The 17,247-nt window shown below is 43.3% G+C and overlaps 1 protein-coding gene across 5 annotated transcripts in view; it reads right to left on the bottom strand.

The window, feature by feature from the left end:
- Positions 1-17,247, bottom strand: part of ARPP21 (cAMP regulated phosphoprotein 21) — a 223,874-nt gene that overhangs the window by 34,091 nt on the left and 172,536 nt on the right. For all 5 annotated transcript variants that reach the window (XM_035129801.2, XM_035129800.2, XM_035129799.2 and 2 more), the window contains 3 exons: positions 16,299-16,462; positions 14,344-14,448; positions 11,076-11,333 (listed from right to left, as the gene is read on the bottom strand). In XM_035129801.2, the coding sequence (XP_034985692.2) occupies positions 11,076-11,333; positions 14,344-14,448; positions 16,299-16,462 (527 nt within the window). The remainder of the gene's footprint in view (positions 1-11,075; positions 11,334-14,343; positions 14,449-16,298; positions 16,463-17,247) is intronic.

Genomic DNA, 17,247 nt, shown 5'->3' on the forward strand with positions numbered 1-17,247 from the left:
TAGATAGATAGATAGATAGATAGATAGATAGATAGATATTAAAAACCATCCAAAAAAAGCAAGGAACTTGTTGTTCTCTGGATTCGTCACAAGTTCAGAATGACATCCCCTCAAATCACCAACGCTATTAGATACAGTTATATCAAAAGAATATAACATCACTGAGAAAACTGCAAGGCACAAACTACTTCATGTAACAGGGATGATTACAAAGGTGGGGAGAAGGAACAGGAGAGACCATTGGAATCAGGTGAGAGGAGGGAATGCAACCCCTGAGATGACTCACTGCAGAAATGGGGAAAGGAAACAAAAATCTCCAGGACCAGGAAAATTAAAACAGGAAGAGGTAGTTGGTGGAAGAGCAAGTTCATCAATTTGACAAATCCTCTAAAAGTTTATGAACAAATGCTGCCTGCTCTTTCTTTTTCAAAGCCATTTGTGCTGTTTTTTTTTTTTGGAGTCCAGTGGGAGCCTCTGTTTATTTCAATATGCATGCCGCTTTTTGGTGCAGTAGTGGGGTGGACACTGAGGAACGGGTAAGTGGTGTACAAGTCCTACCACACATTCAGCACACACCCGGATCAAGGTGTGTCAGGGCATGGATACAGAAAGGGGCATAGAGATTTGCTGCTGATTCTTTTTGTACAGGAAGTGTGCTCGCAGCTTCCTTTACAGCCCTGGCAATGAGCGTGGCAATTGAGCCCTAGCACATCTTTCCTCGCCTTTGCGGAGTTTAGGACCACAAAGCTCAGCATTTAATTCATCAGGGTGATAGCACAAAATGAATGCCTTGATTATCGTTACAAAGATGTCTGCAAACCTGACCTGAAGGCTGGCAACGTCACCCCTGCTGTGTGGGAATCCTTTGCAGAAGACTGCAGCATCTAGAGACTAGGAGGAAAGCTTAAAACCTGCCGCCACTACATGGGAGATGGATTGAAGAAAAGGAAATCTGAATTGGCTCCGCCCCATAGCTTGACCACTCATAGCTAGGAGGAGCCAGGAGCAGCCAGGAGCTAGGTAGAGCCATTGTTCTAAAAAAAGTGTAGACTTGCGCACGCTGACCCGCTTCCATTTTGACTACAGTCCCCATGATCTCTGACCATTGGCTTTGTCATTTGGGGCTGATGGAAACTGGAGTCTCATAGGATTCTGAAAGGCCACAGGTTCCCCATTGCTGCTTTAGGTATTCTGGTATTCAGAGTCTCCTCAGGCCAGGAAGATAGAGCCAAGAGTAATGAAAAATGAAGAGAGAAATGGACGAGTTAGAAAAGATGACTTTTCCCCACCTTGTAATCATTATTAACAAATTATAGCACCTTTGATATTGAAAGGAGAGCTTGGTGGCAAGGCTACATCCTGCAAACCACAACACACATTCTTGGATAATCATAAATTGGTAGCTTGCATTTAGCAATTTATATTTACAAAGTATTATAGAGACATAAATCAATTTATCTCTGTAGAATTTAGATACTCTTATCTGGAGCTAGCCACAGGGAAATTATTTTTTAAAAATTGACTGCAAGAGAAAGCATTTGTTACAGACTCCATTTAGTGACACTGGAGCTGCCATTGATCTTTCAAAAGAATGCCATTTGCTGGATATAATATTAGGTGGGGGAAAACATGTCATTTGGAATGATTGATGGAGTAACTTTTTACATTATGCAAATGACCTCTATACTATCTGAACAAGATGAGGCTGTGCAGTTGCTGGATTGGAGTCTGGGGGCTATAACTGGCTGAACGAAGGCCAATAAACTGGTGTTGTAAGATGGAGATGCTGTTGGTCAGTGGTTCTTGTGTCTGGGAACTAGAGATAAATCCTGTCCCCCCCACCCCACCCCACCCCACCCCAAGAAGCAGCTTCATAGCTTGATTCAGCACCGTAACTGGAAGCCCAAGGTGGCATCAGGACAAGGGGGGCATATTTCTAGCTCCAGCTGGTTCTCCCTGTTTATGGATCAGGATAGCTTGCCACAGTAACCTTGTATGTTCTGGTAACCTTGCAGTCAGAATACAGTAATACGCATTATGTAAGGCTACCTCTGGAAGTCACATCTAGGGCAAAATGTGGACATAAGACTGGTAAGCAGCATATTTAATTAGACAGTGCCTAGCCTGTGTGAAAGGGACCCAGGTGGCGCTGTGGGATAAACCACAGAGTCTAGGGCTTGCTGATCAGAAGGTCGGCGGTTCGAATCCCTGCAACGGGGTGAGCTCCCGTTGCTCGGTCCCAGCTCCTGCCCACCTAGCAGTTCGAAAGCACATCAAAGTGCAAGTAGATAAATAGGGACCGCTCCGGCGGGAAGGTAAACGGCGTTTCCGTGCGCTGCTCTGGTTCGCCAGGAGCAGCTTTGTCATGCTGGCCACATGACCCAGAAGCTGTCTGCGGACAAATGCCGGCTCCCTCGGCCTATAGAGCGAGATGAGCGCCGCAACCCCAGAGTCGGACACGACTGGACCTGATGGTCAGGGGCCCCTTTACCTTTACCTTTTTAGCCTGTGTGAACTGCACTGCCAATATGGCTCTGAGATCAATTCAAGGTTTGGACGTTATCATAGTCCAAGCCCTGAATGATTTAGGTCTCAAATACTTGAAGGAGCACTTTTCTCAGTATCTGCTGTCTCAAACACCTTGTGGTCCTTTTAGTGGGGTAGCCCTTTGCGTGGTGATGCATGCAGAATAGGGACCACTGTCTGAGAGGTCTGGTTGTCACCTTCCAGTATGGAGTTTTTGGTGCAGCCTGAAGAAACGTTTCTTCACCTAGGCCTAGGGGACAGATTGAGAAGTTCAAGGTCTGTGACTTTTTAATGCTGTGCTTTAGTGATGGATTGAAGTAATTTCTTTAAATGTTATTGCGTTTATATTTCAGGTGTTTCATTGAATTCTTATGGTATTGATTCTATTTTGTAAACTACCCTGGATTTTATTTTTGAAGGGTGATTTAAAATTATCATCATCATCAGCAGCAGCAGCAGCATTAAGGTCAGTTTGGCTGCTGGTCAAGATAACTCTGATTGAAAAGTGATGCTGGTTATTGACATAATGTTCTTGGCCATGATTACTAAGGAACATGTGAAGAAAGAAGTGCAGATCAGAGGATGTGTAGCACTTTTTTTTTTGAAGTGGGGAGAGTAAAGTGGGAATATTCTCCCACTAAAAATAAAAACCAGGCTGCTCTAGGCATTTTCTAGTCATCAGCTTGCCACAGAGAACTGTCACAGAACAATCAGATAAGAAGCTGGCCAGCAAAAGAGAACTCCTGTTAAGCTTCTAAAAGGATGTCTCAGCCAGAGCGAGACAATGCAGGGCAGGAGAAAAAAGCAAGCGAAGAACAAATGCTTTCCACTCCTCTTAGATGTGCCACTTTTAAAATCTATCCGCTCCTTCTTTGATGCAAAAATGGGAAACTGAGCTTTAGAAGGCAGCGGCAAAGGCAGCTTTAATTAAACTTTAATATATGAATGTGTGATATCTTTAGACTCCCAGGCTCAGCTAACTTCCGTCTTTTTCCTTCAAAGATAATCCCACACTGACTGGACATGCTCACAAATTGCCTACTGCCAGCTGCATTCAAGGCTATGGGATCCGACAGAAGAAAAGCCTCTTGGGCTGCTACAATTACAGAAACTAATTAGACATTTACACACAAGCCGCCCCATTATGACACCAACTCTGACAGCAGGACACCACGGAGCAAATAGATAAAATAAAAATGATTTCACATTGATTATATTCTGCGGATGGTTGCATCACAACAAGGCTAAGTAGAGTAAGTACATTGAAATCTCCCTGTCTGTCCCCCCCGCCCATGTTAACAAAAAACAGCTTGAGGAATCCTAAAGATTATTCAGATCTACTGTATTTTAAGCTACTTGAATCGCTCCACCAGTTGAAAACAGCAGTGAAAAACATAACACAGAATAAAATGCTACCCGATTCTCAAATTACCAAGGCAGTATCATATCTGCCCTCATAGTTCAGAACCTCTTTGTTTCCAATATGTAGGAAGTTCTGAGGCACATGGGCTCATGCTGACCACTCTGTTTATAGGCTACATGGAAAGTTGCCACATGAAAAGCAACATGATTCAAACAAAACTTGGGGTGGGATGTGGTGAAGGAGCTATAACCTCAGTAAGTCTGCATATTTCCAAGTGGCAAAAGGGAAGAAATGGAGCAGATAATGCAAATACATATTTACTAATCACTACACATTATCATGTAGCTCCATAATTCAGCTCCATAATTCAAGTTACACCATACTTTTCTGGATGCTCACAGAATCTGCCATGTGTTAGGTATTAGGACATAGGAAGTAAAAGTTGGATCATAGAGGTATGAGGAGTATGTTTGAGTAGGATAACAACCAGGAGAAACCAAGTCAGATAAGAAGAAAATGAAACTGGATAGATTCAGGGAAGATGACAAGATCAGGAAATGGTTACAGAAGGGGCAAGGGGAGAAGGAGTAGGATTATTAGGTACAAGGCAGAATGTATTTTAATATTTGCTTTGGGGTATTTCCAGTTCTCCACACTTCTATTCCATAAATCAGTTAAGGAGATTTTTTTATTATTATGTATGGGTGTTTTTTCATGATTATTTATCTTTTTTGTATCCTATTTTGCTTTTGATGACAAGTTGTAATATCTAATGAAACCAATAAAGAGCATGGGGGGGGGGGAGTTAGAAAGCCCAAAAGAATAAAAGCAACCAGGGCAGTCTCGAGCAGGTCGCGCGCCCTGGTGCTGAGGGGTGGAGATCGCTCCGGCGCCCTGCCCTCGCAGGGCGCAGCATGGCTTCCACATGGCTTTGTCGCATGGCGCCCTGCCTACCAGCCTGGCGCCCTGGCGCCCCACACCACCAGGACTCTACCTAGAGCCAGCCCTGAAAGCAACATAGGTGCAGGTGAGTCTCCCTAGGTAAGGTGTTCCACATGCAAGACACTCTAACTGAAAATGCCCCTTCTCTACTTGCCTCAGAAGGTGGGGGGAGCCAGAGGAGAGCCTCCGATGATGGCCTTTGTGGTTAGCATAACTGATGCAGGAAAAGATGGTGCAACAAGCAGATTTTAAACAACAGCACTTAGAACTGGGCTCCCTTAGCCTGGTAATTTGCAAAGCCAAAAATAGCATGTGAAGATCTCAACGCTTTCAGAAAAGCACCGTTCCCAAACCTTTAAAAGGTTGCAAACTAATTTAACAGAATGGCTATCACGAGACCATTTGTGTTGTGCAGGGTGATCTTCAAAGCCACTACTGAGTTTTGGCGTAACTGAAACTCAGCTGTTCTGCCTAGCAGATTTCTATTTAGTCTCTCAGCGACCAACTTATCTCTGTCTGCGCTAATGACAACAGCACCATGTCATCAGCATATATAGGGGTGGCCAACTCCGAAGAGACTGCGATCTACTCACAGAGTTAAAAACTGGCAGTGATCTACCCCCTTTTGGGGGGTTCAGGTCAAAGTTGTTAAGCTTTTTTTAGGAAGGAGAAAGGCCCATTTTTAGGGGTTCAGGTCAGAGTTTTTGAGCTTTTCTGAGGTGGGAGGAAAGCCTTGTTTTTTGGGGGTTGAAGGGCTAAAATGTTGAGCATTTTTTAGGGGAGCCAAAGTTGTTGAGCTTCTTTGAGGGGAGCCAGTCATCTACCAATGATCTACCACAGATGTCCAGTGATCTACTGGTAGATCGTGATCTACCTGTTGGACATGCCTGGTACCAATAGGTTCACAAAAATAAGACCAAATGTGAAACGGGGAAGCCAGCAGTATTTTATATCTCTGGGAGAGCAGCAGCCAGTGGTGTTGGGAGGCATTGCTCAGCTGGCTTCCCAGCAGGAGATTGTTGCCAGTGACCAAGAGGGAAAGGAGGAGAATGTGCTGCAGGAACAACAGTGGAGCCAATTTGATGTCCTTGATGCTGCATCCACACTGTGTCAACTTCCTTGACGCCTCTCCCCTCTTCCTATCTGTTACTGGCAGCGACCCGTTTTGGGAAGTCAGGTGAGCAATGCTGCTACTGCTCTGGGATCAGTTCATTAACATACAGATTGGAAAGATTTTTGATCTAGTATTTATATACCTGAAGGAGCGTCTCCACCCCCATCGTTCAGCCCAGACACTGAGGTCCAGCTCCGAGGGTCTTGTGGTGGTTCCCTCACTGTGAGAAGTGAAGCCACAGGGAACCAGGCAGAGGGCCTTCTTGGTAGTGGCACCCGCCCTGTGGAACGCCCTCCCATCAGATGCCAAGGAGATAAACAACTGACATTTAGAAGACATCTGAAGGCAGCCCTGTTTAGGGAAGTTTTTAATGACTGATGTTTTAATGTACTTTTAATCTCTTGTTGGAAGCCGCCCAGAGTGGCTGGGGAAACCCAGCCAGATGAGCGGAGTATAATTTTACATAAATTTATAAAATAAAATTATTATTATTCATATTGATCAATGTAAATATGTAAGTGTAAATAATTGTCTGCCAACCTGCATGCTCCACAGTTCCAACCAAAGATTATCATGGCTGACCCTATAAAAAGCAGCAGTACTTTTGAGAAAAGTACCTCAGACCTATGCTCAAAATGTAGTCTGGTGTGAAAAATTCAAAGCGAAAATTGGATGTGCATAAATCCTGCCTTCCACTTATGCCACACCTACAGCCAGGCTCCAAAATGGGATCTTCCACCAAAGTATGGTGTGTGCTGGGCTTTGCCTGGAACACCATAAAATGCATCATAAACATAATGGGATTCCAAGCAAACTTCTTCATAATTTCTTCACCAACTATGGCTATTAGAACTTGAAGTCTAACATCCAAGCAAAAGTGATTTTTAAAATAATTTTTAAAATGCTGTTTTGGTTCTTTTTCTCCCTTCCCCCTATCGGATTTGTCACAATTCAGTCACTGTGGAATACTGAAATGCAGGCATGTCAAACTTGCGGCCCTCCAGATGTTTTGGACTACAATTCCCATCTTCCCCAACCACTGGTCCTGCTAGCTAGGGATCATGGGAGTTGTAGGCCAAAACATCTGGAGGGCCGCATGTTTGACATGCCTGCGAAATGCATCTGTGATGTTTTTTAACTTTTCATAATGGTAGAGAAACATTATTGGCCTTGGGACAGATACAGTGAAGATTGATCAGTTCAGGACTGTTGGCAAAAAGGGCTTACAGATCCTACATACAGCCTTAAATCAAGTATCTTATCATTTTTAGGCTGCTTCTACTTTCCACCAGATTGAGGCTGAAAGAGAAAATAAGCACTCATTGCCTGCCTCAAAATGTGTGCTAAACATTAGTCACTTGGTAGATGTTATTGTTTATAGCCAATACAGTATGATTACAAATCACACAAGTACAAAATGAAAGACATTACATGCACCAAACCAGGACAAATCTATAATGTCCAGAATTTAAAAACATTTCTTCTAGTCAGCAGCCCTAGAATTTGGCAGGTGTCTGAAAATCGAACCCATAGTGGATTCTTACTGCTAATGGGCCACAGATAACATGAGATTGAGATCAGAGATCACTATGTGATATGTCCCAGAGCCTTAGCCTCAGCGGTATCATAGCCCAGATGGTACAGGAGAGAAGGTGGCATACCAATCGAAGTGGCTTTTCTAAGCATAATTTTCATCCATGAGCTGGTAAACTCCTCGTTGTTTTGGTAACCCCTTCCTTAGGCCAAAGACTGAGATCTTGAGCCAGTATCTCAGGGCAGCCTGCCATGCTTTAGTTGATAAAGGACATTCACCTGTTTCTAAAAATAGTATTGCATTTGGAACACAATTTGGGACTTGTAGGAGGGACCGGAGAAACTTTGCCTGGAAGCCATCGAACCTGGAGAATGAGCCATCGAACCAGACGTTTGGAGCGTAGAGGAGTTGAGACACAGATTTTGCATTAAATACCTTAATGGCTGATGGAACATAATGACCTCCCTTTGTATAAAAGAATCGAAGTATAGCTAGTTTACACAAAATATACGCCTCACTACCCTAACACTGTGTTGCCTGGGCCTTATTGAAAGCAGTACAACACTTGCAATATATAAACCTCTTCTGTGATGGACAAATCTGTCTATTTCTGGTTCAAGTCAAATTCACATGTGATTTTTCATCAAGTCCATTCTGCCTGACTGCAGCATTAATTTGCATGTTTTTTAAAGTAGAAGAGAAGAGAAGAGTTTGGATTTGATATCCCGCTTTATCACTACCCAAAGGAGTCTCAAAGCGGCTAACAATCTCCTTTCCCCTCCTCCCCCACAACAGACACCCTGTGAGGTAGGTGGGGCTGAGAGACTTCAGAGAAGTGTGACTAGCCCAAGGTCACCCAGCAGCTGCATGTGGAGGAGCGGAGACGCGAACCTGGTTCCCCAGATTACGAGTCTACCACTCTTAACCACTACACCACACTGGCTCTCAGTACATAAATCTGTATAAAGTACATAAACCTGTATTTAAATATGAACTTTGATATATATTAAAATAATATTTTATTTCAATGCACGTATTTCTAAGCACATTTTATCCAAAAACATCCAGTTTTAATGCGTTCTGGTATGCCTAAATTGCAAAGTCGAGAGAACTATAAAATTCATAAGGTAAATAGATTCTTATCTGTGTATTAGTCCAAGAGGTCAGTTTGCTAAAAAAGTGAACCCAACAAAATTCTCTGCTCCTGCTCCCCACACACAATTAGCATGCTCCATTTGTCCTAATGACATGGGTTTGTGATACCACTTTAAAAAAACCAAAAAACTCAAGCCTACAAACTACTTTGTTGCTGTCTTCTAATAACTAGGCTTCTTATTTCAGAATGGGCCCCCTAAAATTAATTTGTGAGCAGCAGGCACCGAGAAAAAAAATAACACAATTACTGGAGGTATGGAGAGAATACTGCCTTTAGTGCAAGCATGAATTCTTGGAAGTAACACCTAGGGATAAAAACAGCAACACAGCTGAGAACTGTACCTGTCCTGGTCAAAGGAAATAGTTAACAAAAATAAAACAAGGGGGAGAACTGGCATATTTCTTTATTTTTTCTTTTTTAAAAAAATCATTTTTGGACATTAAACTGAGAGAATGAAAGAGAGATGTTATTAGATTTCAGCACGCAGAGGTGCTCTTTCGCAGCAGTTTGCTGTAATTAAGCTTTGAAATCTAGCTTTCTAATAAAAAATGCATATGGTAAGAGTTGGCTAGAAAATTCCCTGGACATTTTGCTCCTTGTCAAGAATCACTTTCCTTATTCTGTGAGGATTCTCAGGATGCAGACAGGGGACTTTGGTGGCAAACAATCAAGCCAAATCAAGAAGACGGAACACATTAGAGATCTGCAGTGCCTCACATGTTCAAGTCAATTAAATATGATTCATGGCTGGTGCTTCCACTAGACGCTATGCAGAAGCTCATACACAGGAAAGAAGGGGAACCATGGATGTACTATCTTTATTAATAATAATAATATGCAGAAATATCATGAAAGAGAGCATGTGTCCAAAGCCCTGGACCGAAAAGACTGATTGGTACATGCACATACATCACTGGAGCTCTCATCACTAGGAGTGCCAACTTGACTAAAATATTGGGGGAGTCCAGGTAAGCCCTGCCCTTCATAACTGATCATCAGATGCAGCACATGCGCACCATTTGAATGGCAATGCCAATCAACTTGGGTGGGGCTGCCCTCTCAAATATTTTATTGGGGGGGGACCGAAGGGAGTCGGCACCCATGCTCATCACTGTAAGATTCAGCAATGATGGCTCTCAGATGAATGTGTGGGACCTTCCATTAGCATAACTGTAGAGTTTGAAGAGAAGAGTTTGGATTTGATATCCTGCTTTATCACTACCCGAAGGAGTCTCAAAGCGGCTAACATTCTCCTTTCCCTTCCTCCCCCACAACAAACACTCTGTGAGGTGAGTGGGGCTGAGAGACTTCAAAGAAGTGTGACTAGCCCAAGGTCACCCAGCAGCTGCATGTGGAGGAGCGGAGACACAAACCTGGTTCCCCAGATTAGGAGTCTACCACTCTTAACCACTACACCACACTGGCTCTCTGTATTCCCATCTTCATGCATGGAAGATGTTACATGATGCATGGTCGATGAGCTGTGGCATAGGTGTGAACCTGACCATAATCATAGAATTGCGGAGTTGGAAGGACCACGCGGGTCATCTTAGTCCAACTCTCTGCAATGCAGGATTCTTTTGCCCAATGTGGGGGTTGAACCCACGACCCTGGTCTCATGCTCTACCAACAGAGCTATTCCAGAAGAGTTGCTGAAATGAAGGAACCACTTTGAGGGGGTTCTTCTTCACCAGGCATCCCCAAACTGCGGCCCTCCAGATGTTTTGGCCTACAACTCCCATGATCCCTAGCTAACAGGACCAGTGGTCGGGGAAGATGGGAATTGTAGTCCAAAACATCTGGAGGGCCGAAGTTTGGGGATGCCTGTTCTTCACAATCAAGCAGTGCATAAACATTAGGAAATACATAAAAAGTGAAATGAATAGAAAGAGAACCTACCCAAGTGACATAAAACCCTACATACACGCTAAGTATTAGCAGCCCAAACCCCTCCTCCTCTCTCCCCCATCATCTTCAAGCTCAACGTTATTTTGTAGACAACACTAATGTCTCACATCAAATGTAAAAAAGACTCTACAACCTGGAAAAAGAGACAATATACCTTCTTTTGTAAACCCAAGATATTATTATTATTTTATTTAAATTGAGCTCAATCCACATGGCTAGTTAAGACATTTGCTTGTCCACATGAACCCCCCCCCCGCCCCCTTGTTAAGCAACAAGAAGGCTGATGACATGTGATAATGTAATGTCCAAAAACCAAACCAACCATGGGATAGAAAACTCTGTCCTATCCTGCTATGTAAATTGACCTTATGAAAATTTCACTGCCTCAGATTTTATGCATTTAGTGGCGACGTACCTCTGAAAATGTTCCTTCGCTGTCCTCACTTCCTTCAAGACTGTGCTACTGAAATAATGTAAAATTGATGCTCGAGGGTGGGGTGGGAGGGATAAGAAACCACAAATCTATGCTTACCTGAGCAGGTGGTGGCGGCTGTACATAACCCTGTGGTGGAGGTGCAGCTTGCAGTACTTGCTGGGATACTGGTGGACCTGAACCTGCATAACCTCCGGGAGGGAGCTGTTGGCTGGATGCCATGACGTAACCAGTCTGTGGGGAAGACTGCTGTATAATAGGTGATGGGTAGACAGGACCAGAAGGCGAATCAGGGTTGTCTCCTGATGACTGACGACTTAAACTCATCTGGCTAAACTGTGTTGTCATGTCATCTCGCTGTGAGGCAAAAGTCAGTTGAAAATGATCAACAGAGATCTCTGCAGTGGATATTTAGAAAACAAAAAAACGGGTTCAAACAAGCATGCACAAGAAGCAGGGAAAAGCACATTTAAGCACACAGACACAGAATTAAGTGAAAAACAAACAACCCTAATCCTAAAAGCAAGTAAAAACATCTCCATCACCCCCCCCATTAAACCACTCCCCTTCCTGAATCTAAATGGGGAATTCTACATTAGTCTTGATGACACCTTGAAAAGGTTCTCCTCTCCTGGTATTGATCTGACCTCATAACTTTTGATGGCAAAAGTTAATTAGAACAGTTTCCCTGCCACCCTAAAAGGAAGATGAATGGTTTACAAACATTTTTTTAAAAAAAAGACTCCAGCAGATCCTAATTGTTTCTACTCAGAAGCAAGTCCCAGAATTCAATGAGACTTACGCCCAGGCAAGTGTGTATAGGACTGCAGTCTAAGGGTTTTAAGGGGGCTGGATGTTCCACTGCTAATACACAAATACTTGGGCCACTAACACCACCAACTCCTTTAAGGAACCCAGCTGATCCATAGAAGTTCCCTGCAGTGGTCATCTGGCTATGGAAACATATGTGCTTCCTCATCAATTCAGTGTCAATGAGAATGCCTCAGGAAAAACTATTTCATAAGCAGAGCAATGAAAGTTAAGGTCTGTAGCTCCCTATTGTAGCTGACTGCAGGGAAAACCATTTAATGAATGCAGGTTTATTTAAAAAAATGACAATCTACCAAACATTCATCTTATCAAGAGTATTTCCAAACAATTCTCTCAAGAAGGCTACAAATGCAGCCTTCAAAACCAGTTAATGGTATCTCACATTGCTGAGAAAATCATTTATTGGGCACTGTCAGTAAAAATAAATAACTCTTTTTTTAAAAAAATTAGTACTGGTTTTCTCTTTGATTTAAAACCCTATTCATTGTTGCTTTAGTCTCATTAAATGACTGACGAAATTGTGTTGTTTTGGATTAGAATGACCTAGAAAATGAAGGGAAAGAAACAGCTGGGATGAAGGTCTAAACACACATGCCAGCCTACCTAACCTATCAAAATGTCAACTGTAATCAACAGTAACTTAATTGCAATCCTTAAACTGCATGTCAAAGTTAGCTTCACATGGGCAGTTTAACTTTTACATTTGGGGTGCCCTATGTCACAAGCCTCTAACCACTGCAGAGCCCTAACTGCCTCAATGTTTCCATAGCTCATTCCCTTAGTTAATCTTTGTATCCTCTCAAGTTTTTACCTTGAGCAATCGCTTGGCTAGCGTACCTAGACTGAGAGTAAGAAAATGCCGAAGTCTATTTGGCTGTCTAGGCAAATCAGACAAGAGTTGGGGAAGTTACTGAACTTGACAAGAGCAAAAGCACATACGCCTGTACCGGGGAACGATAAAGAAGTAACCTCTTCCAGCAGCAAATGGTCAAGGTCACCTTGTACGAGTCTGTAAGCCCTTTCAGGCATTCACCAGCTCTTCCCGCTATAAGCAAGGTCTCCTCAAGTATGCTTAGTTATTTTGAATTCTACTAATAAATCAAGTTTGTTCTTGCTTTGCCATGATACAGTAAGCCTCACCATATTTCTCTGCTATTAACCAGTGATGCATTTGCAGCAGCTGTTTTTCGTGGAGTATGTCACAGAACATACCACAAAGAGAGCTGGTGCTCTTTGTCCCTCTTCCGAAATCCTGTCTCTGAGATAGGTATCTTTTTAAAATTCTTTGTGGGGAATCTGATGCGTCTTCAAAGAGATACAAAGGGCACTAACTCCCTACCGCCTTGTTTTGTTATGGTTTTGCCCACACAAGATTTTCGCTACTCTTGCATGTACAACAACATGCATTCACACACAGCTCTTGGTCGGGAAGCACTTTGTAGTTTGTGGTGCTATCTCTGCCTGCGACCATTGACAGCTCCAAAGGAGACAGCCAGAAGTCTAACAGAAGCAATCAAGTGCCCCAAGCCCCTATTTACTGAGATGAATCGGACTCACCCCACCGCAGTTGGTGCCAGTTCCTTGGCTTGATATACCCGTTCCACAGTAACCTTCACCAACCAAAGTCAGATCCCCTACAGAGGGCTGGGGGGAAATGTGGAAGGGTTGGTTCTCTGCTACCTGGTTCCTAACTCCCCTCTGAAGTTCCTGCAATGATGATGATGATGACTTCTCCTCCTTTGTCAACTGACCTTTCCAGCTTCTTTGCCTACCCCCCTCTCCTTTTCTGACTGAGGAAGGTCCTGCCTGTGCAACTGGGATGTTGGGATCCTTCCAGACCAGCAGTGTAAACCCCAAGGTATTGCAACCCTTGATACTGAACTGTAGGGGCTGGACCGAAGTATGTATGGGCATTCATGTCCTACTACAAAGTATGTTTCGCTTTCACATGGCTGCAAGATACCCCATGTTTCCTTTTTAAAAAGAAAAATACAAAGTTCATGCAAATATCCTTTGCACCATCCACGACTCTTGTGGAAGCCTTACTGAATCCTGAAATTCAGTCCAAGCTGTTACAAAACAAACCCTGAACTACTTCCTAGCCAAAGTCTATGCACTCAAAACACAAGTAGCTTAAAAATAAAATAAAATCAGGTGTAACCATAAATGCTAAAAAGGGGGAATTAGTCATGCTGGTGATGCCGTGTCTTTAGCGCTGTAAATGCACATGAAAATAGAACAAATTGAACCAGGAGGTTCAAAAGGCAACCACCTTAGAATAATAATTTATCAATCGTTAATTTGGGAAGGCAGACAAACACATGCTTCCGGTAATCTTGCACCATTTTCTAGATATATATTTTTTGGCTGTGCAGGCCTAAGTGACAAGCAGTTCCAGCATCACTGAGTAAGGCAAGAGATTTACAGCAATTATCTTCTGTTTCTCTCCCGTTCTCCAGATAGCAATGCCCCCAAACAGAAAGCAAGCTCAGACAATGTAATCAATCCACATAAAAAGTAATAAAATCTGTAGTACCACAGGAAACTGCTGTGTTGGAGACACTGCCAGAAGATGCTGAGGAGGATAGGAAACGGCTGGATACTGTACTGACTGAGAAGAAGGCTGCAGAGCCTGAACTGGCTGAGGCAGAAAGGAAACAGAACAGAAGCAGGGGAAGGGAAAGATTCAATTATTGTCCTTAGACAAAGACAGACATTTCTTAATTTGAGCCAAGGCCTGTAAATAAAGATGACATCTTCCAGCTCATCTAGCACAGGGCGCAATAGGTCAGATATCATTGTTTTAAGACTGCATTCTCCACTCCTGCATGCCTGCAATACTAACTCAGTGGCGAAAAGCCTGTTTGATTTAGCACTAAGAAACACAAGACTTTCTAATGCAATGCTGATGTAATGCTCTTACTTGGATGATGTGAGGGCCTTTTACAACTGTGCTGACTGGTGTGGCATTTACTGCTGAGGAACAAGCCAGCAGAAATGGTCCTTTGAAAACATGTACCTACTGGTAGCACTGTGCGTCCTTTATTGGTCTCTTATATAACTGGGGGGAACTAGGGAGGATCCTGTTAACACTTAGTTTTACTGTGGACAACCTAGCAATAACAGCCAGGATGCAATCACCATCATGCCCATTAGGAGAAAAAGCTGGGTCACTTAAATAAAGCTTCTGCATATACTATGCATTTCTGCAAGTTTAGTTCCCCCCCACCATCTGCCTCTGTATCAGGAGATATGCGTGAGAATAATTTGCATGTCTCCTAGGCATTATTAGCATCAGAAAGGATGTTAGCTACATCATGCCAAATTCAGTGACAATTAAATTCCAAAGCAAATTTGTATCTCAGATAGGGTTGTTCCTCCCCCTTTTCTTTTGTTTGGCAGAGCAGGCAAATCTTTTCCTAGCATGGAGATCACTCCCCCTCCCTTCCAGTTTCACAGGAGCTCTCTAGCTAGGGCCCTTCATCATATGGCCTCCTCCATTGGGGTAGGGGAGGGAGGCTGGCAACAAGAGAATGGGTCATTTCAGTGATAGACCACGATTTGTGGAATGTTTTCTCTGGGGAGGCAAACCTGGCACCATAGATTTAAGTGCCATGCAAATACTTTTTTTCCTGGGCTTTTGGCCTCTCCTGGTGCACTGTGTTTTCATTAACTGTGCATTTTTAAAGTTTTTTATTTGAATTGATCTGCTTTTAGGTTTTTATTGTTGCTTTAAATAGGTTTTAATGTAAATCACTTTGAGTGGATGCAGATGATGGTGGGGTGGGGTGGGAGGCAGGGGAAGCAGAGAGCGCCAATGTCTCAAACAAACGGATGGCTCACAATAGTCAGAACCTATTGCAAAAGGATGTCAAGGACATGCATAGCCACCGCTGAATTGGCCTTGTGGATGGGAGACATTATATACAGAAGTGCTGTTTACCTATGGAGGAGGTGCAATGCACAGCTTGGAAGGCTGCCATGGTAATGCAAACAAACCTCCTAAATTATATCCGTTTGGGGCTGGTGGGCAGGAGGAATCCATTATATTTTATAGGCTCAGAGGGGTGCATTGGATGATCCCTTGCAAAGCTGCTGAGGGAAACAACTATTTGTGTGTAATCTGTAAAAGTTGTGCCTTAGAGTCATCAGTGTTTCAAGGTGCCGCTGGATGCAAATCTTGCATGATGTGCTACAGGGCTGCCTTAAGCACCCCCCCTGCCCCGTTTCCCAGCGTAGTGGGCGGAACCGGCGGACCGGCTGGCCAGCGGGCGGGCACAGCTCGCGGCGCCCTCCTGGCGGGCTGGCGCCATGGTGCCCTGCGCCACCCAGCCTGGCCGTAGGGCCGGCCCTGATGTGCTACTCCAATGGCTTAACTGCTCCTTTTCTGGCTAGGCCTACGAATAAGGCAGCAGCACCAAACAATACTGCTCTAGTAGACTCACACTGGATCCATAGCTGCTAGCATATAGGCAGACATTTCCCCCTTACCTGCGTGACAAGGTGACTTGTAATTTGTTGCTGTGGCTGCTGCACAGGTTGCTGGGATGAAGGCGGCTGCTGAGACTGTCCAACTATCTGGCTTCTAATGGGCTGTTGACTGCTGGGTGGGTTGTATATTGCAGGTGTACCATCTGGGTTTACAAATGGTTGGCCTGGAACAAATAAATCTTTAATGTACTTTTCAAGAACAACTTTGCAAAAATAGAGCAACCACCAAACAAAGAAACAGAGCAACACATTTAACTCTCTTACAAATTTGTGGGTATCTTCCCCAAACCCTTAAGTTCTGATTAATGGAAATGTTCCAAGTTCAAAGCAACAAGGTTAGATTTTTGTTTGTTTTGCTGTTGAGAGTTTGTCAGCCATTAGCCAATGTTTTCTCTTAAAGTGCACTAAATCAGAAATTATAGAATCTGAATAAATTGCTAAATTCACTATGCTTGTTCTTCTCAAAGAGAAACGAATTAAGTGCACAATTACCAGTAGTTAAGAATGCCTCCTTCATTCTGTAATTCTATAAAGGAATGACCATATCAGTTAGTTCAACTGACTGATTAAGAGTGCAATCCTACACGCCTTCTTAGCAGTAAGACCAAATTCAAAGGGACTTACAGTCAGAAAAGTGTATATAGGATTGTAGCCTAATGTGGAACTTTAACTGATCTTTAGCTGAAGCCATCAGATATTAGTTCAGCACAGATAGATGCTTTCTTCCTTTTGAGAGCTTATGTCCCGTGCTGATCTTCTTTCAAATAATAACTGCATTCCAGTAAGCTCTTAATGCATTAATGGTTCTTAATGAAAAATTTAACTCCAGGTATCCATTCACTCCCTCTGTGCTGACATGCTATGTATTAGGTCTCCACATTTTTCTTTTGGTACATTATTAATGGCGCTGTTCACTGCTCAAGAAAGACCTATTCAGTGCATAGTTTAC

The sequence above is a fragment of the Zootoca vivipara genome, chromosome 12 (genome assembly GCF_963506605.1).
Source record: "Zootoca vivipara chromosome 12, rZooViv1.1, whole genome shotgun sequence".
Classification (NCBI taxonomy): domain Eukaryota; kingdom Metazoa; phylum Chordata; class Lepidosauria; order Squamata; family Lacertidae; genus Zootoca; species Zootoca vivipara.